General features: G+C 50.8%; 1 protein-coding gene across 11 annotated transcripts in view; it reads right to left on the reverse strand.

Annotated features, from left to right (window-relative positions):
- SCAP (SREBF chaperone) overlaps window positions 1-24,487 on the reverse strand; it is a 107,349-nt gene that overhangs the window by 18,402 nt on the left and 64,460 nt on the right. For 9 of the 11 annotated variants that reach the window (XM_073334909.1, XM_073334908.1, XM_073334905.1 and 6 more), the window contains 8 exons: window positions 21,803-21,932; window positions 19,585-19,742; window positions 14,710-14,930; window positions 13,380-13,485; window positions 12,190-12,362; window positions 11,356-11,482; window positions 4,140-4,252; window positions 3,053-3,147 (listed from right to left, as the gene is read on the reverse strand). In XM_073334909.1, the coding sequence (XP_073191010.1) occupies window positions 3,053-3,147; window positions 4,140-4,252; window positions 11,356-11,482; window positions 12,190-12,362; window positions 13,380-13,485; window positions 14,710-14,930; window positions 19,585-19,742; window positions 21,803-21,932 (1,123 nt within the window). Of the gene's footprint in view, window positions 1-3,052; window positions 3,148-4,139; window positions 4,253-11,355; window positions 11,483-12,189; window positions 12,363-13,379; window positions 13,505-14,709; window positions 14,931-19,584; window positions 19,743-21,802; window positions 21,933-24,487 lie in introns of those variants that run through there. The other 2 variants (XM_073334910.1, XM_073334914.1) reach the window with 2 other exon arrangements.

The following is a 24,487-nucleotide window of genomic DNA, read 5'->3' on the forward strand; positions in this document are numbered from 1 at the left end:
TCATCAAGTGCTAGCTTTGACAACATTAATCAAAGACAGTTTTTAGAAGAACCTGAAGACAGGAGCCATATTTCTGGACATGACAGCAGCATATATGATATGGTCTGGCACACGGGGCTCCTAGTCAAACTGTTGAGAGCACTCCCAGCATGGATAGTCAATGTCCTTGACCTCCTCCTCCACAACAAACATTTCTGAGTACACATGGGAGAGGGCGTTAGCACGTGAAAAAGACAAACCACTGGTCTACCCCAAGGCTCTGTGCTGCCATTGACACTTTTCAATCTGTACACAAATGACCTTCTTGACCAGTTCTGCAAGTTCACATACACAGATGACATTTGCTCAGGCATCCAAGCATAGTCATTCCCAGTACTCGAAAGCACCCAAAACACTGACTTGACTAAGATGGCTGAATACTGTAATCAGTGGCATTTACAACTATTTGCGACCATGACAGTTTCAAGTGTGTTCCAAATCTTCACAACGCCAGAGCCCTCAAGAACTGAATATCTTTCTCAATGGTCATTACTTGAACTATGAATCTCACCCACGCTACTTAGAGTAACCCTAGAGAGATCTCTCACGTTTTAACCACCTGAGGAAAACTGCAGCTACAGTGAGGTCACATAATGTTCTAAGCAAATTGGCTGGGACTTCATGGAGAGCAAATGCTCAAACTCCATGCTCATCCAGTCTAGCCCTCTGTTACTCTGCAGCAGAATACTGTGCTCCGGTCTGGCTCCATCCGTCTCACGTCAAGTTAGTAGACACACAGCTACACTCAATCATGTGCATTGTCACTAGGATGGTTCGACTGACACCAGCACCATGCTCCCCGTGTTAAGCCACATCATTCCTCCACACGTCCGTTGGGAGGAAGCTACAGTCAGAATGGTTGAGAAGATCCAGGCAAACCTGAGCCTACCACGACACACAGACCTCTTCAACCACCCAAGAACGTGATTGTTGTGGAGGTGCCTGTTGTGCGTCCATATTTCTCTGCAATGTCAATATGGAGTGAAGAATGGTCTGTAGCTGATGTCAGAAACCAGTCTCATAACTGACCCCACTATGCGTGCACCCAACTTTGCTTTGCCATGCCACTCATAAGCCCTTCAAATGGGCCAGGGTCAATGTGCAACCAGCCTTCACAGCTGGGCCACTGAGAAGTTCCCACGTGCGGCTGGGGCCAAAGACAGACAGCGCCACACATCCCTGATGACTGCCCTCTGCCCAGACTGGATGGTGGTCAGAGGGCTCTGCATTTCACTGATGAAGCTGGCACAAACTGGTTTGACAAACTCCGCATTCAATAATAACAAGAACACCAGAGAAACAAAGGCAGGATAAATGGAACTCCAATCGTCCCTCTGGGTTCTGTTTCCATCACTTAATCATAGTCATGTGATGTTTTCATACCGTGATCATGAGGGACCAGGTTCTCACTGCATATGCTGTGCTGTGATCTGGTCAGCTCTCTTTGAGAAGACTTGGTCTGGGCTTGCATGACAGGGCTGGAGCATGGCCAGGACCCTGCAAGACCCTCTACCTCTTGAAAAAAGTGATTTGGGGACTTATATACCATCAATGCTCTACACCAGTGATTCTCAAACTTATTTCATCAGGCCCCCCTTTTTTGTGTCTGCACTCATTTACGGCTCCCCACCCCCAAACAAGTACATATACCACTACCCAGCTCTGAAGGCAGAGCAGAGAGCAGCGGCTGCTGGCCAGGCACCCAGCTCTGATGGCAGAGCGGAGAGCAGCGGCTGCTGGCCAGGCACCCAGTTCTGATGGCAGAGCGGAGAGCAGCGGCTGCTGGCCAGGCACCCAGCTCTGATGGCAGAGCGGAGAGCAGCGGCTGCTGGCCAGGCACCCAGCTCTGACGGCAGAGCGGAGAGCAGCACTGCACCAGCAGCAGCACAGAAGTGAGGGTGGCAATGTGAAAAGTGGTATTTGTCTCTCTCTCTTCTCAGCAGACTTAGCGCCCCACTGCCACCCTTACTTCCACACCGCTGCCACCCCGGGGCTGACAGCTGCCTCCCGGGGAGGGATTGAGGGCAGGGGAAGGAGAGCCCATGCCCAGGCTGCCTCCCAGTGAGGGACTGGGGTGGGGAAGGACCGCCCAAGCCTGGGTTGCCTCCTGGTGAGAGATGGGGTGGGGGGAGAAGAGCCTGAGCCTGGATGCCAGGACTCCGGCTGTCCCCTTTATCCCTGCGTCCTGAGTGGGCACGGTCTTCTGCATGAGTCCCAGCCATCCAGGGCTGACAGCCAGAGCTCTTAAATAAAAAAACAGAACCACACAGCTCGTGCCTCCCTTGACACATTCCTGTGCCTCCCTTGTGAGGCCCACCTCATAGTTTGAGAACTGCTGCTCTAGATCTTTGTTTTACATCTCATTTGAAAGACAGCTCCATCCACCAGTGCAGAGCCCCCCAACATCACACTGCGGCATGGGTTCAATACGGATTTCAATAGCCAACGGAAGTCTTACTGCTTCACTCTGGTAATAAAATTCTGCCTCCTCAAAAGGGAGGCAGCATTACCTAGGGGTTAGAACAAACAACTGGGGACCTGCGTTCTATACCTAGTGCTGTCACTACATTGTTGTACAACATCAGGCATGTCACGTCACCACTCCCTGCCTCAGTTTCCCCAACAGTTAAATGAGGATGTTACATACCCCAAAGTGGCACTGTGAAATTTGATGTTTGTAAAGTGCTTTGAGAAGGCACTGGAGAAGGGCAAAACACTATACATTCTCCTGTAGTTGCAAACGGAGATAGGACTCTTCATTTCCTGTCCTAAAGTGTGGCGTGGTGCAGCTGTACACTGTAAAACTGCTGTTGGGTTTAACCCCAGAGGTGGCTGCATTTCAATAGGGAGTGACGTGATCCTTGTGTATTGAATGCATAAAGCCACTTGAGATCCTCTGGGAGGTGCCAAACTTGTTACTGAAAATCAGCTACTGCCATTGTGCTTGTAGCTGAGGTTACACACCTCTTCTCCACAAAATCCTTAACCGTTCATATTGATCAACCACACACACCTGGATGGCCGGGACGAGCGTGAAATAACCAATCAGGATGATCCCAAGCTCTGTGGCCATGTTCTTCATAATAGACCAGCTCTCATTGCTCAAGCCTAGAAAACAAAACATGCTAGTGATTAGAACAGGGGACTGGTGCTCAGGACTCCTGGGTTCTAGTCTGCCTCTGCGAGTGAACTTAGAAAAGGCTCTGTCCCTCAGATTCCCTACCTGTAAAAGGGGGATAATACTCTGAGATCGTGACAGAAGGCAGCAAAGCCTTATTATTATTACCGGAGACAGGAAGTTTCTGAGATTAGAAAAAATTAATTTCCTTTACTCAGCTACCCAGAGAGACCAACCCTTGTAGTCTAGGGAACACTGGGTCACAGCCAATCCACCAAAATATGGACGAGCCCCTTGTTTTTGTCCATCCCTCTATAAAGGGAGCACAACACTTTGAATAATGTGCAAGGGATCATGCTAAATTCTTCACATGGTTTTTGGCTGGTAACATGCTCAACCGTGAGTCATTCTGACTGCCTGCCAGGAGCCCAAAAGCCAGCCTGAACATGTATGGAGCAGCCAGCACAGACTCTTGGACTATCTCAGCATGCAATGCTCCACCTTGAGCTAAGCAGCCTGCATGAGTGGACTGCATGATGAGCTATGCCACCCCCAGGGGGCGTAGCACCATAGTAAAGACATGAACCTGTCCCCCGTGGGGCTGCATGCAGCCTGTAGGCAGCACTTTGGCCATTCGTGCTCTGAGAAGACATGGCACCAAAGGTCCATACTAGGGGATGTTGCAGCCATCCCTGTGCCAGTGATTATTTCACAGCAGGTTATGTAGCATGGAGGAACCACGGCTGTGTTCCAGGCTCCCAGTGACTAGGGGACCCCTTGATGGGCTTACAGGAACTCCTGGGCTTGACAAGCAACAAGCTGAAATGGACATTAGACCCAGAGTGCAGAACACACAGCTCCCACATAACAGCATCTCGGTCCAAGGCTGTTTCACGCCCTCTCGCAGGCCAAGAATTACAATCACTCCCCTTTGGGGCTGGAGCGAATAGGAATTTCCCCCTTGCCAGAGCCAGACGGGTACCTTGTGCAATCCTCAGTTTTACTTCCAGGTCAACGGGCGTGGAGACGACCGATTTGGTGAGAACCAGCACATTCTCCAGGCCAATCACCACCACCAGGTACGGAAAAATCTCCCTAGGAAAACAAAGCCAAGCGTGAGAACCAAGGGAGCAGCCAGGCGCCCTTCAGCTTAGTCCGGGGCAGGGCTGGTTACAAGCTCTCATTTGCTACTTCAGCAAGCTGCAGTAAGGGGCCCTCTCGCACCGTGCTTTTCTGCGACCAGGCGAGAGGTTGTGCAGTGTCTGGTTCAGACAAGCGGTAACATTTCAGCAATGCTGACCGTGTTACTACAGACTGGCCATCACGTGCCATCCTTATGTTAGATTTAAGCTTGCCAGGGCAGGGACAGTGCCCTTCTGGGTGTCTGTACATGCTAGCACAGGGGGCCCTCGGCCAGGGTCCAAGCTTTGAGCACTGCAGCAAAAGCTAACCATAAACAGCCAGTAAACGAAAACTAGCAAGTTGGGGAGGAGTCAGAGCCAGGCGCCAACACAAACTCCACTGATGAACCCCAGGCAATCCTTACACTATCCAAACCAAACCACTGCAGAGAGAGTCAGGGGATGTGTGGGGGGTGGGGTGGGGGAGGGAGGGAGGAAGGATGGAGAAGGGGCAGGCGCCCATGGGTAGCGGGTTCCTCACCGTACAGCTGCTACTACAAAGACTCAGCTCTGCTACAATCGTAGACACTGGGGGGGAACTCCCCCAAAGGATGCCTGATGCCTGGAGCAAGCCTGTGCTGAGAGCGCAGGGGGAAGCCTTGTCTGTGCAGGACACTGCAATGCAGATGGAGGCCGACGGAAGAGGACAGCTGCCTGGCCTTTTGTACAGTAGGGAGGGTCAAAGGAGGGGTGTGCCAGCTGGACGGGCACTGAAGGCCCAGCAGTGGGGTTTCCTAACACTGACCTTCCTGCCGCTGAAACGAAATCCCTTCTGCCTGTCTGAGGTCAGGCTGCGGTGATCAGCAAGTGCTGCTGACTCCTGTGGCCCTGGAGACTGAAGCCCTCTGATCACAGACCAGCTGGAACCTGCGCTGCCCCGACTTGCTCTGCCCTGCCCCTGCACTGGAGGGGTCATGTCATACCTGGGCCTCCTGAGCCCATCAGCTAGCCCGATGGGGGGATAGGTTTGCAGTGACATGGACACCCAGAGCTCCCCACTCCTTCCCCACAGTGAGTGCTGGCCTTTGGTCACCGGCCAGGTGTGGAACTAGTCACCTGGATTGAAAAGCTCCATGGCCCATGAGCCCATCAGTCCCTTGCAGCCTTTCTAAAGGCCAGGAACATCATGAAACTCCAGTGCCCTGATCCAGCTCCAGCGTGAGCCATTACAATCTGCCTGTCTAGTGAGGAGAGACATCAGCCTCTGGGAAGATTTCCCTCTTCCCCTTCGCGTCAGGGTACCTAAACAGCTACCACCGTGGGCTGGGATCAGATGGGGAAGCGCAAGGAACCAGTGAGACAAGACTGATCACCATGAGTGTTGCTACACAACTGCAGCCTATCCACTCTCAAGTCGCATCCTGGCAGAGGAGAGTTCTGAGGCCTGGCTTGAAGGAGGACAATGAGTTCGTTTTTCCAAAACTACAAGACTTTCCCTGGCCCCTGCTGGGGCTCCCATCACCCCTCCCTCCTACTGCCACTATTCTCTGGGCTGCTCACAGCAGCCGGGCTGGCTCTGTTCAGGGGAAGCAAACAGCTGCTCCAAGCATAGGGCCAGTACCCAGGATTTGCTGAGCATGGCAGGTTCCAGCTACCTCTCTGCCACCACCAGCCAGTCATTCACAGACATCGACCTCTCCCGTGGGGGCACCGAAATCCATGCCCCAAAGGTGACCACTGCACTACGAGCACTGGGCTTGTGTGGCACGGAAAGGGGTGGGCAGGAGAGGGAGCCAAGACGGAAACTCTTCTCCGTGGCGATGCAGCAGCAGGCAGGATGGCTAAGCGATGGGGCTGGAGGCAAAGCAATCCGGGTGGCTGCCTTTGCTGCTGCCTGTGTTGAGCCCTAAGGACCAAGCGCTGCCCTCGGTTACCCGCAAGCAGCTGCCACTGGCTTCAGCAGGAGCCACACACGTGTAACTGAGGGCAGAACAGCTTTCTCCTGTCGTCAAGGTCAAACGCTGCGTTTAGGGAACCGACGAGTCTGGCACCGACGGCAGCTCTGCTTTCTCACCCGAACTGATCCATTAAACAAACATGGCAAGATGAAGCCGCACTGGCTCCTTTTCCAAACAAGAGCAAAGCCACAACCCTCTCCCCGGGCTGCCGGCGGCGCTAGCTGCTCTCGCTCAAGCTGCCAGCGAATGGGAGTGGGCAAGTGTGGTGACTGAGCTCCCAAGTAGCAGTGGCGTGATCCAAAGGGCCCCAGCCCACTGGCCAATGCGTTCTGCCAGGGGAGGGGGACGTTGCACTCACACCAGATCAGCTGAGAGAGCCGCAGGGGCATGTCTGTAGCGTGAAGGTCACGCTGTGGGAATCACACAGGCACTGGCTAATGCCCTCTCAATGGTTGCATAAGAAAGTGATGCAAGTATTAAATGGGGGGGAGGGGGAGGGAGAAGGGTGCAGGGTTCTCCATAACCCGCTATCTATTGTGACATAGCTACCTAGAGAGAGAGAGAGAGAGAGAGAGTGGGGCGGGGGGATTGTATAACACATTTCCTCTAGTGCGTTCTCCCCTCCCCCTTTGTCCACACCCTCAACGCAGAACCACAGCCCCCACTGCAAGCTGCACCTCCATTCTGCAGCCACGCCCCCTTGATTCCTTGACTTTAGCAAAGCTTTTGACACGGTCTCCCACAGTGTTCTTGTCAGCAAGTTAAAGAAGTATGGGCTGGATGAATGGACTACAAGGTGGGTAGAAAGCTGGCTAGATTGTCGGGCTCAATGGGTGGTGATCAATGGCTCCATGTCTAGTTGGCAGCCGGCATCAAGTGGAGTGCCCCAAGGGTCGGTCCTGGGGCCAATTTTGTTCAATATCTTCATTAATGATCTGGAGGATGGTGTGGATTGCACTCTCAGCAAGTTTGCAGAGGACACTAAACTGGGAGGAGAGGTAGATATGTTGGAGGGGAGGGATAGGATACAGAGGGACCTAGACAAATTAGAGGATTGGGCCAAAAGAAATCTGATGAGGTTCAACAAGGACAAGTGCAGAGTCCTGCATTTAGGAAGGAAGAATCCCATGCACCGCTACAGACTAGGGACCGAATGGCTAGGCAGCAGTTCGGCAGAAAAGGACCTGGGGTTACAGTGGACGAGAAGCTGGATATGAGTCAACAGTGTGCCGTTGTTGCCAAGAAGGCCAATGGCATTTTGGGATGTATAAGTAGGGGCATTGCCAGCAGATCGAGGGACGTGATCGTTCCCCTCTAGTCGACATTGGTGAGGCCTCATCTGGAGTACTGTGTCCAGTTTGGGCCCCACGCTACAAGAAGGATGTGGAAAAATTGGAAAGTGTCCAGTGGAGGGCAACAAAAATGATTAGGGGACTGGAACACATGACTTATAAGGAGAGGCTGAGGGAACTGGGATTGTTTAGTCTGCAGAAGAGAAGAATGAGGGGGGATTTGATAGCTGCTTTCAACTACCTGAAAGGGGGTTCCAAAGAGGATGGATCTAGACTGTTCTCAGTGGTCACTGATGACAGAACAAGGAGTAATGGTCTCAAGTTGCAGTGAGGGAGGTTTAGGTTGGATATTAGGAAAAACTTTTTCACTAGGAGGGTGGTGAAACACTGGAATTCATTACCTAGGGAGGTGGTGGAATCTCCTTCCTTAGAAGTTTTTAAGGTCAGGCTTGACAAAGCCCTGGCTGGGATGATTTAAGTGGGGATCGGTTCTGCTTTGAGCAGGGGGTTGGACTAGATGACCTCCTGAGGTCCCTTCCAACTCTGATCTCCTATGATTCTGTGGCACCCCAGGCTGGAAACTGGGGGGTAGCTCCCTTTGAAACAGGAAAGTGCAGGTTTTATTGCATTCTTTAGGAAAGCGGAGTAGGCACTCAACTCCTGCGTTATTGAGCTCCCAGGGAATCCCATTCACTCTATGCTGGCCCCACTTTTGCCATTTCTCAGTGTGCTGCCGCATTTTGCATCATCACCAAGTAACTCCGTCACAGAAGCTGCCAAGGGGAAGCAGAAGGTTGTAGCAGTTGAGTAGGGATAGCTGGGACTTCGCCCACCTGGAAAGCCTTGGGAAGCAGTATAGTATGATGGGAGAAACACATCAGCTGGGTGTTTCTGCTGAAAGGATCAGCAATCAAACAGCAAACACTGGCAATATTTAACAGTTACCATCTTTCAGCATGTCAGAGTCAACAACGAATTGAAATGAACTGGGCACTTCACAGCTCTCAGAGCCTTGTTCCAGGCTGCCTGCAGATTTCCCTGCCTCAGTTCAATTCAGGTCATGCTTTTCTGGTTATCTTCACACCATGAGGGCTAGAACTATCTTTTGTTTAATTAAAGCTCTGATTCTAGAGCAGACACTGTGGCTGGAGGTGGATTCTGGGGCAAATTCCATGTCTGAAGAATCACAAACTATAAGGGAGAGGGAAAAGGGCAGGAAAACAGCTGTGTTATCACCTTCGCTGTTAATGTTTGTAACATGACCAGGGGAAAAGTTAATCTGAATTGTCACAGATCCCTAAAACATCTCCTCAAGCCTGCTATATAGCCTCCTCTGGATGCCCTGGGAGGCTAGAGACGGCTGTCTCTTTAGAAGTCTGCAGTCACACCACCTCGGGCTGTGGTCTTGACAGATCTCACAAGCTAAGCTGGGCCAGTACTGGGACAGGAGACGTCCCAGGAGGACACCGACTGGAAATGCTGCTGGGGATTCAGTAGGGGGCGCTCATTCCTCAGACGCTGGACTAGACAGTTACCCCAGCCTGTTGTTACTGATACTGGTTTCAGATAAGCCCCAGGCCCTCGCCATTCATGGTTTTTCTTAAAGATCTCAGAGCATTATTTTTCTTTCCAACAAACACGTTAGCCCTGGTACCCTGGCCTAATGCAAACTCAAGCGATTCTATTTCGCCTGCCTGCAGTCCCTTTGTCATTTCAGCTGGACATAGTACTCTCTTCACTTTCTGGCCACAACTGCCATGTAGAAACTGCATTTCACTGGGGAAACAAATACACATACCCAGAGATCACTTCTGGGCAACTTCCTGTTGAAAGAGACCACCTCAAGAATCCTCCAGTCCAGCAAGTACGGCTCGGCTCCATCTTTATTAAAAGACCCTGCTATTAACCAACCAAATTTTGTCAGTCTCTGGCACTGGCCACTGTCGGAAGACAGGATACTGGGCTAGATGGACCTTTGGTCTGACTCAGTATGGCCGTTCTTATGTAATCCTAGGATCTACGTACTGCCCTCCAAACAGCATGCTTAATGATGGTACCGTACAAAACCAAAGCGCGAGAGACCTGACATAAGAAAAGGCTCTACTAAAACCCTCCCCTCCAGTAACCTTGCTGCAGAAACAGGTCAAATGAAAGCTTGAGCAAACAGACAGGGCTGACATGGCATCCTAAAGCTGGCCAAACACAAGCTCCGGCACACTGCCAGAGGGTGCAGGTTCCATCGAGGACACCTCGCCACCAGGCCTGGAAAGCTACCCCTCATGATCGGCAGGAAGAGAACCCCAGCAGATGGTAAGGTTGCAAAGGGACACAGGGAGAGAGGTGATCTCTCAGGTAGCTGGCTCTCAACCCTCCCCTGGCCTATCAGCACCACTTCCATCTCACCCAGACCAAGCTACCTGGCTCCCACCATGTCCCCACCTCTGACAGGTGCTGGGAAAGGAGAGACCAGAGTGTCAGCGTTTGATGAAAGGAAGAGAGATCCTACTGCCTTTCAAATACTGAAGGGTCTAAATGCCTCACGATCTCCCCTTGCAGCCCTATGCACATGGGAGACAAGATGCATCCCCGTGGGACCCCTCCCTGTGAGAGCCTTTATAGAGAGAGGGAGCTGCCACCAGACCTAACAAAATGGGTTACATGTGTCCCACACAGGAAGACCCCATCCTCCATCCCTCGCAGTCAGGTCTCTGTGGTAAGCCTACCTATGAAACCAGACTGTGGGGGCCAGGGGTAGGCAGGGAGTCAAGAGGTGCCGGCAGCTGCTCCAGCATGAAGAGAGGGTTCGAGAATGGACCACAACGTACCAGGTTGCTCTCATCACGAGCGAAGCAAAAGAAATGAGTTCTAAGTGCAGTGAGACCTGTGAGCCTTCTTAGCGCTTGTGGGAGGGAATTCCCCAGGCTAGAGCTGGCTCCTGAGACAGTTCTGGCTCCTGCGCTCACCAGCCTCCCCCGTTGGCTGGTAGCATCGCTGTCCCAGGGGAACGTAGATAGCAAGGGGGGTGGCTGTGCTGTAGGGAGAGGCAATCTCTCAAGTGGGCTTCGACAGAGATCTTGACCTGGGCGCTGTATTCAGTGGGAAGCCTACGGAGAGCAAGCACCAGGGTGATGCGCTCACAGGGCCCCGTGTTACTTAGCAGGAAGGCTGCTGAGCTTTGTGCCTGGTAGAGCCTTTCCAGAGCATGCAGTTTCCCACCTCGGTACAGCCAAGTGCAGTAACCCAACCTGGAGGTCACCCAATGCATGGATCGCAATACACATGAACACCGCCGCCCAAGGGAAGAGTCAATAATCCCCACCAGTAACAGCCCCAAAGCCTCCCTGCTAGTCCCCATCAGCCCTGAGCACCAGGTTCGTCCAACCTCACTGAGCAAAACACAGAGAACCTCGGCCAGGAAAGGCAAAGACACACAACCTCCTGCCCTGGACATCGGTCTGATTCAGAGCAGGCTTCCTGCCACTGGCATGCCAGCCATGGTGACTGGAACAGGAAGAGGCTGTCTACGTGCCAAGCTGCTGATGTTTAGGGAGAAAAGATGGACACAATATTTCATTAATCTGTCAGCAGCCAAGTGTGACAGATGTGTAGCAAAATGTCCCCAGGAGGCCAGGAGCCGTCCAGTCCATCAGTATCCTGGGGAAGGAGGGCCAGGCAATGTGGAAAGTGATCAGGCAATGAAAGTGGGTATGGTTAGAAAATCCTCAATCCTGGACACAAAGGGGTAAGTAGCCGGCATCAGACAGGTTAGCACCCACCCTCCCTTTGTCCCTTCTTTTAGCAGGAGACTCTTATTTCTGGAAACCTACCCTCCGTTGAGAGTAGGTGTCAGGCCAAACAGCGTACACAGACCCACCGACATGAGCAGAGAACTGAGCACCGTCACAACTGCTGCCAGGGCCAAGCCCCATTTCGACTTCACCATGTCAATCTTCCCTGTGAGAGAGAACACGAGGCCCACATCACTGGGGGAAAGCCAGTGCCAACTCCCCCATCATGGGGAGCAGGATCCGCGTGCTCATTCACTTCGAGAGGCAGCGCGCTAGACAGGGATGGTAGTGGTGGGTTCAAGGCCTCGGGCGCCTAGCTGGTGTTGACATAGCAACACAGTACCAGAGAGGCACGCTCCAGCCAAAGGACACAGCAGAAGAGAGCAATGCAGGGATGGGCCACAGACTCTCATTCCAGCTACAGGATGGTCCAGGGCACGTGTGAAAGGAGCATACGTAACCTCAGATCAGTGGCAGGTCCTGACGGCACAAACACAGACTATTTGTGGGATCTTTCTGGCCGTGGGCTGGTCCCCCAGGAGAAGCGGGACATGTGCCATCATGTGGGGCATTTAGAACTGAATAGGTCAGAGCCCTGTAGGATATACCACAGGGAACAACCCTGCACTGGCTCAGGGAACGGAACAGCTGAAACTAATAGGGCCTCTTCCCCTCTAAATCCTAGTTCTATGTCCCAGTGGAAATTTAGCTTCACCTGGCTGCAGGAGTGATAGGAGACTCAAGCACTGAAGATAGGTGCTTTACCCTCCCTACACGTGGGGCAGGGTGTACTGTGCCATCAGGCCCCTGTGCCCCCTCTGCTGTGAAGCCCATGGGTGGGGCACTCGCCCTCCCTGCTGCCCACAAACCTACGTGTGGAGAAGTAGATGTAAGCGAAGAGGATGATGTAGGTGGTGACGAGGGGGATCAGCTCAGCAATGCCAATCTCTTCCTTGAAGTGGACGTGAATGATGTGCTCCTCCCGCAGGGTGCAGTTGGGGCTAGGGTGCAGCAGCTTCAGCCGGGAGCGGAGGCTGGTGAGGAACCTGACACGTGAGAAAGGCAGAAGGACGTGACCCTGGTGCTATGACGTACACCTAACGCATCCCTCAGAGGAGGGCCCCAGGGCTGCAGCCAGCTGGGAACATGGCTCTATAGATTTATGCAATACTTGGCAACCAAGAGCAAGGTCAGCTCTGCCTGTCTAGGTTTTGCACCTCATTCATCACCAGGTACCACCAAGTTCCCCTGAAATCTACAGCGTTCCTGCGGAGGATTCAAAGAGGGGAGCTGCAAGACCTCAATAAAGGTGTTTAGAGAAGGGTGTTGGGGTTTACCAAGAACTCTGATTCTGGGGGATGGCGTGTGCTGTCGGTTCAAACACGTTTACTGTTGCCGGTGTTTGGTAAGTAGTGCTGATGAATGATGCTAATAGACAGTCCTGGAGACGGGAGGGTTCTCTCCCCAATGCACAGCATGGTCAGCAGCGGGGCAAACTTCCACCGGCCAGCCTGCCAGGCTGCCTTGAAGGCACCACCCGGAGGAGGGAGAGGAGCATTCATTCTCCAGTCCCATTCAGTCTGTGCCCTCTCTGCTGAGACGGCCAACAAGAGAGCCAGTTAGTGCCAACCAGCATGGCACTCACTGGGATGTAGAAGCCCATCCACCAGGAGCTGGACTGAAGCCAACTCCCCAGACCAACCAGCTGCCACCAGGAGGGCCACGACTCCACTCACTACAAATATGAGCTGAAAAGAGGACTGTGATTGTGGGCAGGGGCAGCCATCAGCAGAGGAATGCTGGGGTGGCTCCTGGGTGTGCTGGTTTCTTTTTAAAGCGACAGTGCTATGCATCCAGTGGTGGCAGACAGCTTTATATTGACGATGATAATACTCTGTGCTTCTATAGTGCCTTCCCTCTGAGGATCTGACCGTGCTCTGCACGGCTCTATCCAGAACAGCGAAAGGACAAATAAAGAGAACCAACGAGCTTCCCAGGAGACAAAGAAGGGAGCCCAACAGGCAGGTGATCTGACATGGGAGCAGCAGAGCCAAAGCACTTACCGGGAATCATATTGCTGGAGAGCTAGTGTGACAGTGTAGGACACCACCCGCTTCCTGTTGTACAGGTTCACGCCGCTGTACTTCCCCGGGACTCCAAACAAGAGATCTGCAAACACAATGGGAGCCTAACACCATGAGCCTGGACAGAGGTCACTGAGGGACAATGCATGAGTGTTCATCACCAGATGGGAAAGGATGCTGGAGAACCACGGCCCACCTTATTGCAAGGGCTGCCAAGTCCCCACAGAGCAGCAGGGCCTTTGCCTTCCAGGGCTCCCCCAACCCCATGTCCCCACCGCCACACACAGTAAAATGGAACTTCAGTCACCTGCCTTTGGAGAGAGCAACGACTGAGTGAGGTTTTCAGCTGTGGTTTCAAGAAGACATGGTGTTTTGAGGTTTTGCTCAGACTGTTAAGCCCGGCCTCCTCTACTTAATCTCACTAGTACAATGCTGACCCCATGCCATTTCTGTGCACACTTATACATCCACACGCTACATCAGCACATTCTCTGAGAGTGAGTGTTTGTGTGTGTATTCGTTTTCTGCTTGGGAGAAGGTACGGTCCCCGGAGATGTAGCCCTGTCTTCCTTTGGGGTGGTATAGTGCTGAACACATTCTGGGTACTGAACTGGGAAACTTTTTAATCAATAAGTCTTAAGGTTCCAATGCACCTCTTTAGGCAGAAGGGATTACAGGGGTCCTGACCTCAACTGGATCCCCTTATACAGAAAGAAGTGAACAATCCTCTAACTCGGTGGAACCAGGGAACAGCATGACTTCAGACGTGGCCAGATTCCTTATTCTAATTAATGCAAGAGACTTTCAGTGGCACCAGTAGCCCACTTGAGGACAAACCCCGTGGGTCACTCCAGGCAACGATCAATAAAAGGACAAGAGGGAGCACTATGAACATTCACTCCTCACCTATGGCAATCTGCCCCACCTTTGGGCAGCGCAATCAGTGCTGTTCTCAGAGCAACCGGAAATAGACAGGGTGGGAGAAAGCAGCATGGTTAGAATAATTCAGATCAAAGGGCATGGGGCGGGTGGGGGGTTGTTGGCTATACACAGATGTTCTCTCTATACCCACAGGCAGCAGGCTGATGGGGTTAGAACACCCACTTTTCACCTCTGGAGGGCTGGGTCAAAATCCAACTTAAAACCCTAGGTGGAATGAGTCCAGTGGCCTCATCCCAGACTCTGCGCAAGGTAAAAACCACTGCCCGATTTGGCACTGCTGGCAATCGGCTCACGAGAGACCTGGGACTGGAACAGCAGAGCAGGGATAAGGCACTTCTCCCAGTACCTGTACCACTCAGCCTCCTACCTTTGAGGGTAGCTGATGTCTGCAGTGTCTTTGGTTCGTGCTGGTGGATGGTTTTGATGATATTAGGGTCGGAGTTAAAGCGCTCTCGGTCATTCTGCCAGAAGTTCCCTGGAGACAGCAGGAGGCAGCCATGTTCAGGTAGCAGGTCTCGCAGCTTCTTTAAGCTGGGCAGGAGGTCTGTCACCTGAAGGCAGACTTCCTCCAAACTTCTGATCCCAGAACTGAAAGACAGGTAGAGACCAGAAGCTTCAGCGTGTTAGGGTATTCACAGACAGCTCATCTCAGAAAGGCAACACATCCATGCACTCCTGAGCTCTAATTCTCACTCACTACTTGGCTTGTGACCACACAATTTCAAAAGCCTCCACCAATTCTGGGGGCCTCAGTTCTCAGCACCCAATTTAAGACTCTCAGGGCCTCATTGTCAGAAGCGCTGGGCACCTGTAGCTAACTAGCTTTAGCTGGAGTTATGCATCTTCAGCGTTTCTAAAATCAGACCCAAGGAGTGGGAACTTTTGAAAACTTGGGCCGTAACCTCTCTGCCTCCTTCTTTCCCCATTTGCTAATGTGGGATGATAATACAAACCTCCCTCAGTATTTCTGGCATGGATTAGTTAGGGGTCACACGGCTCTGAAGTGCGTGAAAGATATAGCAGGAGTAAAACTGCTCAGCACAAGCAACTCAGCAAAATCTTCTCCAAACTCCTCTGCGGTGCACAACGAAGGGAATGCCCCAAGCCAGGTGAACTCGTGGGGCTGCAGCACCACCCTGCATGTCATATATGGCTTGGATGGGTTGGCATTTCCAAACAGTAGGCACAAGCCTGCAGCCCTTGCTCAGGGACTCTCCTCACATGAGTACAGACTGCAAGATCAGGCCTCCATTTCAGAGCACCTGTCACAGCACTGCAAAGTGATGCTTTCCCAGTGGGTAAAGCTGTGTGAATTCGTGTTAACGTTGGGCTTACACTAACATTCACAATAAAGTGATCTTGTTATAAAAGTTCAAGCCTTGCTTTATATGCTTACACAATCCTTAGATACCCACTAACAAATCAGATACGCATCCGACTTGACCCAGCCTGGGTCTACACTAGCACTTGTCCGAGTGTGCAAGGCTCAGTGGCAGACTGGCTGCCAGGGCCAGGGTTGGCTAGCATTGCCCAAAAAGAGAGCAGTACTTCCTTGTGAGTGGGCACAGCCAAGGCAACTGGCAGGATCTACCCTAAAATCCATGTCCAGCCACAGAGGCACCCAGCAAAATCGAGGCTTTCACTTCAGAAAAAACTACATTTCTAGTCCTCCTGGAGGCAAAGACAACCTTCTGCATGGGAACTGACGTAGTGAGGCCTGCCTGAGTCTGCAGAGAGCTTGGAACAGCTCTGGAAGATGTCAGAACTCTGCTCTGTCCCCTCAGTCAGGCAGTGACTCTGAAACCTAATGGTGACAAAGTTCTTGTCAACAGTATTCACTATGACATCCCGGATCAGTTTAGCAGGTATATATGGCTCATGCGCTTCTCCCTAATGCCAGATGCAGTGACAGAGACTGGGACAGGATGCAATGGAATGGCTAGCTGCCCTCAAGGCTGCTGGGATCTGGAATTAGGTGTTCAAACCACTCCAAAAATTTCAGGTCATCCCTGTCCCTGCCAGAAGGGACAACTGCCCAAAGCCGTAACTGTCTCCAGGGCAAAAAATGCAAACTGCCTCCCATATCATTTGGCTGGAAAAAGCCCTGGCTGTCCCGTACCCAGACGCCCAACCCCCCACTGACAGCTTCAACATGCGGATATGCTTTTTCCTATACAGTTTTTTTGCAGCACTTTAACAATTGTGGAGCAGACTAAACTAAAAGGAATTTGACGTCAAAATGAGTCTCAAGCCCCAGGAATATGCCACTGACTGTGTTACTAATTTCAGATTTAATTCAAGAACATCCGGTTTGGAAATTATTTCTCTGCCACAGAAATGGGAGGCTTGTCCCAGAGCTGAGGTCTAGCTGGGCACGGAGCACATGGAGCCTTGTTTCATTTCCATGCAGAGTGGCTACCCATCAAGGACACTGTCACAGTGATCTGAGACACCGTGCACACCAGGAGGAGAGGGCTTATAACTTGCCACTGACGAATGTGCGGCATCACCAGATAGCGATCCACACATATGTGATAAAAGGGCAGCTGAACTGAAGACAAACACTGTGTAGCAAGGACTTAGCCAAAAGTTGTGACTAGAAGGGTATCGAAAGCTCTTTCTGAACACAGCACAGGCAGCTTCTCTGGCACATAAGACTATAAGAACGGCCATACTGGGTCAGATCCAAGATCCATCTAGTCCAGTATCCTGTCTTCTGATAGTGGCCAATGCCAGGTGCCCCAGAGAGAATGAAAGAACAGGTATCAAGATCATCAAGTGATCCACTTCCTGTCGCCCATTCCCAGCTTCCAGCAAACAGAGGCTACGGACACCATCCCTGCCCATCCCAGCTAATAGCCATTGATGGACCTATCCTCCATGAATTTATCTAGTTCTTTTTCGAACCCTGTTATAGTCTTGGCCTTCAAAACATCCTCTGGCAAGGAGTTCCACAGGTTGACTGTGCGTTGTGTGAAGAAATACTTCCTTTTCTTTGTTTTAAATCTGCTGCCTATTAATTTCATTTGGTGGCCCCTAGTTCGTATGTTATGAGAAGGAGTAAATAACACTCCTTATTTACTTTCTCCATATCAGTCATGATTTTATAGACCTCTATCATATCCCCCCTTAGTCGTCTCTTTTCCAAGCTGAAAAGTCCCTGTCTCATTAACCTTTCCTCATATGGAAGCTGTTCCAGACCCCTAATCATTTTTGTGGCCCTTTTCTGTACCTTTTCCAATTCCAATATATCTTTTTTGAGATGGGGTGATCACATCTGCACACAATATTCAAGATGTGGGTGTACCATGGATTTATATAGAAGCAATATGGTATTTTCTGTCTAATTATCTATCCCTTTCTTAATGATTCCCAACATTCTGTTTGCTTTTTTGCTTCACATTAAGTGGATGTTTTCAGAGAACTATCCACAATGACTCCAAGATCTCTTTCTTGAGTGGTAACTGCTAATTTAGACCTCATCATTTTATATGTAGAGTTGGGATTATGTTTTCCAATGTGCATTACTTTGCATTTATCAACATTGAATTTCAGTGAGCTGTAGCTCACGAAAGCTCATGCTCAAATAAATTGGTTAGTCTCTAAGGTGCCACAAGTACTCCTTTTCTTTTTGCAAATACAGACTAACACGGCTGTTCCTCTGAAATCTGCCATTTTGTTGCCCAGTTACTCAGTTTTGTGAGATTCCTTTGCAACTCTTCGCAATCTGCTTTGAAATTAACTATCTTGAGTAGTTTTGTATCATCTGCAAATTTTGCCACCTCGCTGTTTATCCCTTTTTCCAGATCACTTATGAATATGTTGAACAGCCCTGGTCCCAGCACAGACTTCTGGGGGACACCACTATTTGCCTCTCTGTATTCTGAAAACTGACCATTTATTCCTATCATTTGTTTTCTGTCAATTAACCAGTTACTGATCCTTGAGAGGACCTTCCCTCCTATCCCACAACTGCTTGCTTTGCCTAAAAGCCTTTGGTGAAAGATCTTGTCAAAGGCTTTCTGAACATCCAAGTACACTATATCCACTGGATCACTCATGTCCACGTGTTTGCTGACTCCCCTCAAAGAATTCCAATACATTGGTGAGGCGTGATTTCCCTTTACAAAAACCATGTTGACTCTTCCCCAACAAATCATGTTCATTTATGTGTCTGATAATTCTGTTCTTCACTATAGTTTCAACCAGTTTGCCTGGTACTGAAGTCAGGCTTACTGGCCTGTAATTGCCGGGATCACCTCTGGAGCCTTTTTAAAAAATTGGCATCACGTTAGCTACCCTCCAGTCATCTGGTACAGAAGCTGATGTAAATGATAGGTTACATACCACAGTTAGTAGTTCTGCAATTTCACATTTGAGTTCCTTCAGAACTCTTGGGTAAGTACCATCTGGTTCTGGTGGCTTATTAGTGTATCAGTTTGTTCCAAAACCTTCTCTAATGACACCTCAATCTGGGACAGTTCCTCAGATTTGTCACCTAAAAAGAATGGCTCAAGTTTGGGAATCTCCCTCCCATCCTCAGCTGTGAAGAGCAATGCAAATAATAAATTTAGCTTCTCTGCAATGGCCTTATCGTCCTTGAGTGCTCCTTTAGCATCTCGATCATCTAGTGGCCCCACTGGTTGTTCAGCAGGCTTCCTGCTTCTGATGTACTTAAAATTTTTTTTGCTATTACTTTTGGAGTAATATGAGCTTATCTACACCGGGGTGTGGAAAGGATGTGACACCATTTGCCACAAAGCCCACCTAGTTTCTTGCTTTCCTTATTTCCAGGAGTCTAAGGATTTCAATCTTGATGGCTAGATCTAGAGAGCACTAGGTCAGAAGGGGGGTCAGTGTGACACTGGCAGGCCCAGTTCCGTATCCCTGCTCTCTAGAGTCTCTAATCCAGGGGTAGGCAACCTAGGGCACGCGTGCCAAAGGTGGCACGTGAGCTGAGTTTCAGTGGCACACACACTGCCTGGGTCCTGGCCACCGGTCCGGGGGGCTCTGCATTTTAATTTAACTTTAAATGAAGCTCCTTAAACATTTTAAAAACCTTATTTACTTTACATGCAACAATAGTTTAGTTATATATTATAGACTTATAGAAAGAGACCTTCTAAAAACGTTGAAAATGTATTACTGGCACACAAAACCTTAAATTAGATTGAATAAATGAAGACTTGGCACACCGCTTCTGAAAGGTTGCCGACCCCTGCTCTAATCAATGGGAGTTTACCTGTCTCTCAGGGCGTGGTTTCTGATCTCCTCCACTAGCTGGAAGACGCGGGAGAGCGGTGAGCGGAACACGTCCACAGCGAGGAAGTTCTTGTGCCATGGCGAGACAGTAGCTTTCACCAAGATCTGCTGGACGTAGGCCACAGGAGCGCCCAGGTACTGGGGGAAAATGGGGGTAGAGAGAAAGGTGACCTTCTGGAGACAGTGAGTTGGCAAGCCTGCAGAGTGAGCGTGGATCTCTCCTGCAAATCGTACAGCATCAACTCCTAACCCTTCCTTCTTGCAGTCCTCTCTCTTGTGATGGATGGGTGCCCCCTCCCCCCCACATGCCCCCTTGTGCCACACCCAACCATGGCTTGTTTTCCTCCTCTGATTTTCTGGTTTCTTTCTAGCTTCATAGTTTTTTTTCCCTCGTGTTTCCCCTCATTTGGTAGCTCTCCCATTCCTTCCCAGGTGGCTGCATGCTGCTTTGGAGTAGGTGTGGCCTCTGGTGGCCACACCCTTCGTGCTCTAGCAGCTGACCTGAGTGCCATGGCTGAAGAGAAGCTTTCCTCAGCCAGCTGCAGCCTGAGCCTTCAGCCCTGCACACCCAAGCTGCTTCTGGGGCTGGCTGTACTGGAGCGACTGCAGGAGCCTGGAGGAAGGCAAGTGTCTTCAGCCACAGTCAGAAGAGCCCGGGGAGACCTTGATTTACCAAAAATGTTCATGCCTTGGAAGCCTCTGCTGAAGAGAGGCCTCAGAGTGTAAAAGCAGGGGGCTTGCAGGTCAGGCTTGAGGTGCCCTGACAGAGCTGTGATGCGCCAAGAACTAGGATACCCAGGGATCCCGCAGATCAGGAAGGAAGGGCATTGACAGAGCTATGCTGAGCAGGGGGGGAGGTTTTGAACTGTCCCCAGCCTCCAGGAGAAGGGCTGCGGATACAGGCTGCTCATGCCAAAGAAAAGTCAAACTCTTATCCGGTACATTCGGACACAAGCAGCATTGATTTGCATGATCCTCCCCAATACAAGAAACCTTTGGCTTCTACCCACGTCAGTGTTAACCCTTTGTTCATGCCTCTACTGCCAGAGCACAATGGGCTCAATACGCTGGGACAGTCACCCAGCTCGGAGTGTGGCTGCTTAACCTCAAATGGAAAACACTTGGTTTTGCCCTTAAGAAGCAGGCGTAAATGTTGGAGATGAGACCCGAACTGGCAGCAAATGGCTCCTAGTTACCACGGACACTTCAGGCAGCTAGCCAAGCCAAAGGAGCGAACACACACGACGAAGAGCTCAAGGCACAGGGATCCACAGCCTTTCATCTCCAGGCCAGCAGTCTGATCCCAGCTGAGCTTGGCAGTGATGGACCAGTCATTCTGTTCTGATGGCTGGTCAGTGGAGTAGGAGTTGTGAGCTAGTTGGTAGGTCAGAGACCAAATCTCCACAGACAGGGGTACAGCAGTAAGTGACCCCCGGATTGGTAGCATCTCTATGGATGATAGCAGCAATATGGACTGGCTGAGCTCTATTCTCACCCTTATGGGGGGGGAGTGTCCCATGGCAGGGTTGAGCCATGCCAGCAGAGTGGTGACGGGGAGCTTGCCCTGTTGCTGCCCGTGTTGTCCCTGTTGGAGGGGAAGAACTGAGACCTTTTGTCTCCTGGGCTGTCAGTCCAGCCCTGGGGGCATGGATCAACGTTCATGTCATGCTCCCCGTCAGTCCCCGGCCCAGGCTGGGGAAGCGAAGGATGCAACCAGTGGACCAAATTCGGTGCTGAATCCTGGTCATGTGCCACCCGTGGCACATTGCACACAGGCTAAGAAGAATCCAGCATCTACCACTAGCACTAAATTGACTTAAAACAACTGAATAACAATTGTGAAAAAATGCAGCAAACAAAATGCAATACTTGACTCAGGATACAGTTCTCTGTCTCCCCTTGGACAGCAGGCTCCTGCTGAACAGCGTTTGAAAGCTTTTACCCACCCACGCTGAAGGCCCAGAATTGGGTCTCCTGACAGCATTCAAGTCTGACGACAGGAGCACATTAGCTCGAATTTAACAGCCAGGCGAGGTGCAGAAATTACAAGGCACTTCTTCAGTTCACTACATTAAGGTGCAAATAACACCAGAGTGAACTCCCCCCTGCTCTCTCTCTCTCTCTCTCTCTCGGGTGCACACACACACACACACACTAGTCAGCAGGGGGCAGCACACACACACATGCAAAAGACCTACCCAATCAGGTCGCTCACTAGGATCTCCTTGCTGGTGGCCTGGCTCTGAAGAAGGTGGCGAGTAATCCTTTACGGGGGTGCTGTACTCCACAGGGCCTGTTCCAGGTAAGGGGAGTTTAAGCAGCGGGTAGCTAAGATTAAGACACAAGCAGGAAGAATTATACATTTAAACAAGCCCACGATTTACTGCATGTCACTTGCTGAAATGTGCTGGGCCCATCAGCCAACCTTGCAAGGACTGGGAGCTGTATGGGGAACTTTTTCCAGGTTACCAGTCTGAATCTGACCCAGCACAGTAATATCCCAAAGCTGACACCCTCTGTTGGCCTCTCTGTGTCTACATGGGGATAACAAATATGCAGCTGGCTCACAGGTCTTGAGCTCTGGGGCTGAAAATTACTGTGTAGACACTTGGGCAGGGTCCCAGAGGTTGGGCTCCAGCCCAAGCCTGAATAGCCATTTTTAGTCCTGCAAGCCTGACGCAGCTGACCTGGGCCGGCCATGCCGTGGGGCTTTTATCCCCATGTAGACATACCCTCCGAGTTGGTGGCTTCAGTAGAGTTCCTGTCAGACGGATTTATGCATCACAGCCAGCCCTTTAGTTGGCAGCCTTGGGGAGAACTCAAAGAATGAACGAGCCATGCAGTTCAACCACCCTCTGAGCCACCACGCCATCTCCCCCCGGGCGGGTGGGACAGCTAGAACATAGTGACAGGTTTCAGAGTAGCAGCCGTGTTAGTCTGTATTCGCAAAAAGAAAAGGAGTACTTGTGGCACCTCAGAGACTAACAAATTTATTTCAGCATAAGATTTTGTGAGCTACAGCTCACTTCATCGGATGCATCTGATGAAGTGAGCTGTAGTTCACGAAAGCTTATGCTCAAATAAATTTGTTAGTCTCCAAGGTGCCACAAGTACTCCTTTTCTTTTTTCTAGAACATAGTGAGGATGTGGAACTAGTGGAAGCAGATTTGTGTTTTTCCTTGAGGGAGCGGTTAGTCATGTGTGCTGTAGTTTTGCAGTTTGGGAGAGGACCGTTGAGCAGCTCAGCATAGAGACAGCAGAAAAACTAAATTGCTTTTAAAGTCCTGAAAGTTAGCAGTGTCAGAGACAGATTAGGGTGCTCAGGCAGCCGGCTCTGGCTGGCTACTCCACAGTCTGTGAACTCTGAAAGCAGACACCTCTCACAGAGTTAGGCTCCACCAAACACACTCTGCATGGGCCACATTCTTGAATAACCAAGAGATGGTAACTACTTTTGATCACTCCTGATCCAAGCTGGATTCGAAAGGCCCCAGGTCTTTCCAAATCCTTGACATCCAGCACCACCCCTATAATTTTCCAGGACTGGCACTCAAAAGCCTGTCTCCAGTGTGTTTTGAACCATTTCTGACACTTGCCACAAATTTCACTGGCCTTGAAGGCACTGTTAATGGTGGGTTCTGAGACACCAGACCATAAAGTCATGTCATTCTTATTACCTTCTTGCCCCCTTGCAGCTGCAATTTCAGTGCGATTGTAGCAGCTGGTAACCTATTAACCGTTCATATTAGAGATTAATGCTTTATAACACTTGAAAGCTGAGAGGCCCAGCTTTCAGACAGTAGAGAGCATTTTCTTTTTTAGCTCTAGACATCCTTTTGGTTCTAAAATCATGTTAGACTTGAACTGGGGGGAAACAATTCAGCCAATGCCATTAAGCCAACCCACCAATGCTAGAACTATTAAGACAGGATTCCTGGTTTTCCAGCAGCATACAGCGTAGCTCTGTAGCCTTGTTGGTTCACAATATATCAGATCTGGAATTTGTCACTGGTCCTTCAACCTCGCAAAGCTTTTTATGGCCGTGATCCCAAGCAAACTATAAAGGTCCTGGACCAATGCCATTTTCAATACCTGAAACGATTAGTGACACCGTAATAAATGCACTACCCACTTGGTTTATCCGTGGATCTGTTAAAGAGTCTGGCAACACAGGAGATTTCTAAGACTTAAAGTTTCAGAGGGCAGGGTGCAGACAAGCAACAGATAGAAGATGAGGTTTGAAAAAAGCCAGCAAATCAGAAGAGGACAAAGAGTGATGTGACTGGTTAAAGAGGGTCACTTTTCTGTTTTAATATTCCATACATTTTCAGTCACTTGACAAAACCCACTGGCCAGGCCATGAAAAGATTTGACCCAGACGATGGCAAGTGGATCAGGGAGGAAGATGACAGTGCATCGGGATGAGAACCCCCAGTACAGGCCACAATCTTGGAGGCACAGTTGCAGCAACTGTTTTTTTCTGGGCTGTGATTACCTGCTTTTGTCCTTTTTCTACATAATTCAGTGGTCCCCAAACTTTTTACCTCGTGCCTCCCTTACCCCTGTTCCCCCCCCCCGCCGCCCCCCAGAGCCGGGGTCGGGAGCAGGACTGTGACTCCAGGAGGCGGGGATACGCACGGGGTAAGGGGGCTGAGGCAGGGGCCACAGATAGAGGTGGGGTGCAGCTGGAAGTGGAGCCCAGGGCGTGGGCTGCCAGCCGGGACTCCGGGCACAGGGCCGGCAGCTGAGCTGGGTGGCACTCCCTCCCCACCCCCTATGGGGGCTGGCCTGGGCCCCAGCCATGCCCCCTCCCTGAATGTTCCTCCGCACCCCCGCGGCCCACAGTTTGGGGACCTCTGACATAACGTCTAATAACTTGAACA

Source organism: Lepidochelys kempii, chromosome 2 (genome assembly GCF_965140265.1).
Source record: "Lepidochelys kempii isolate rLepKem1 chromosome 2, rLepKem1.hap2, whole genome shotgun sequence".
NCBI lineage: Eukaryota > Metazoa > Chordata > Testudines > Cheloniidae > Lepidochelys > Lepidochelys kempii.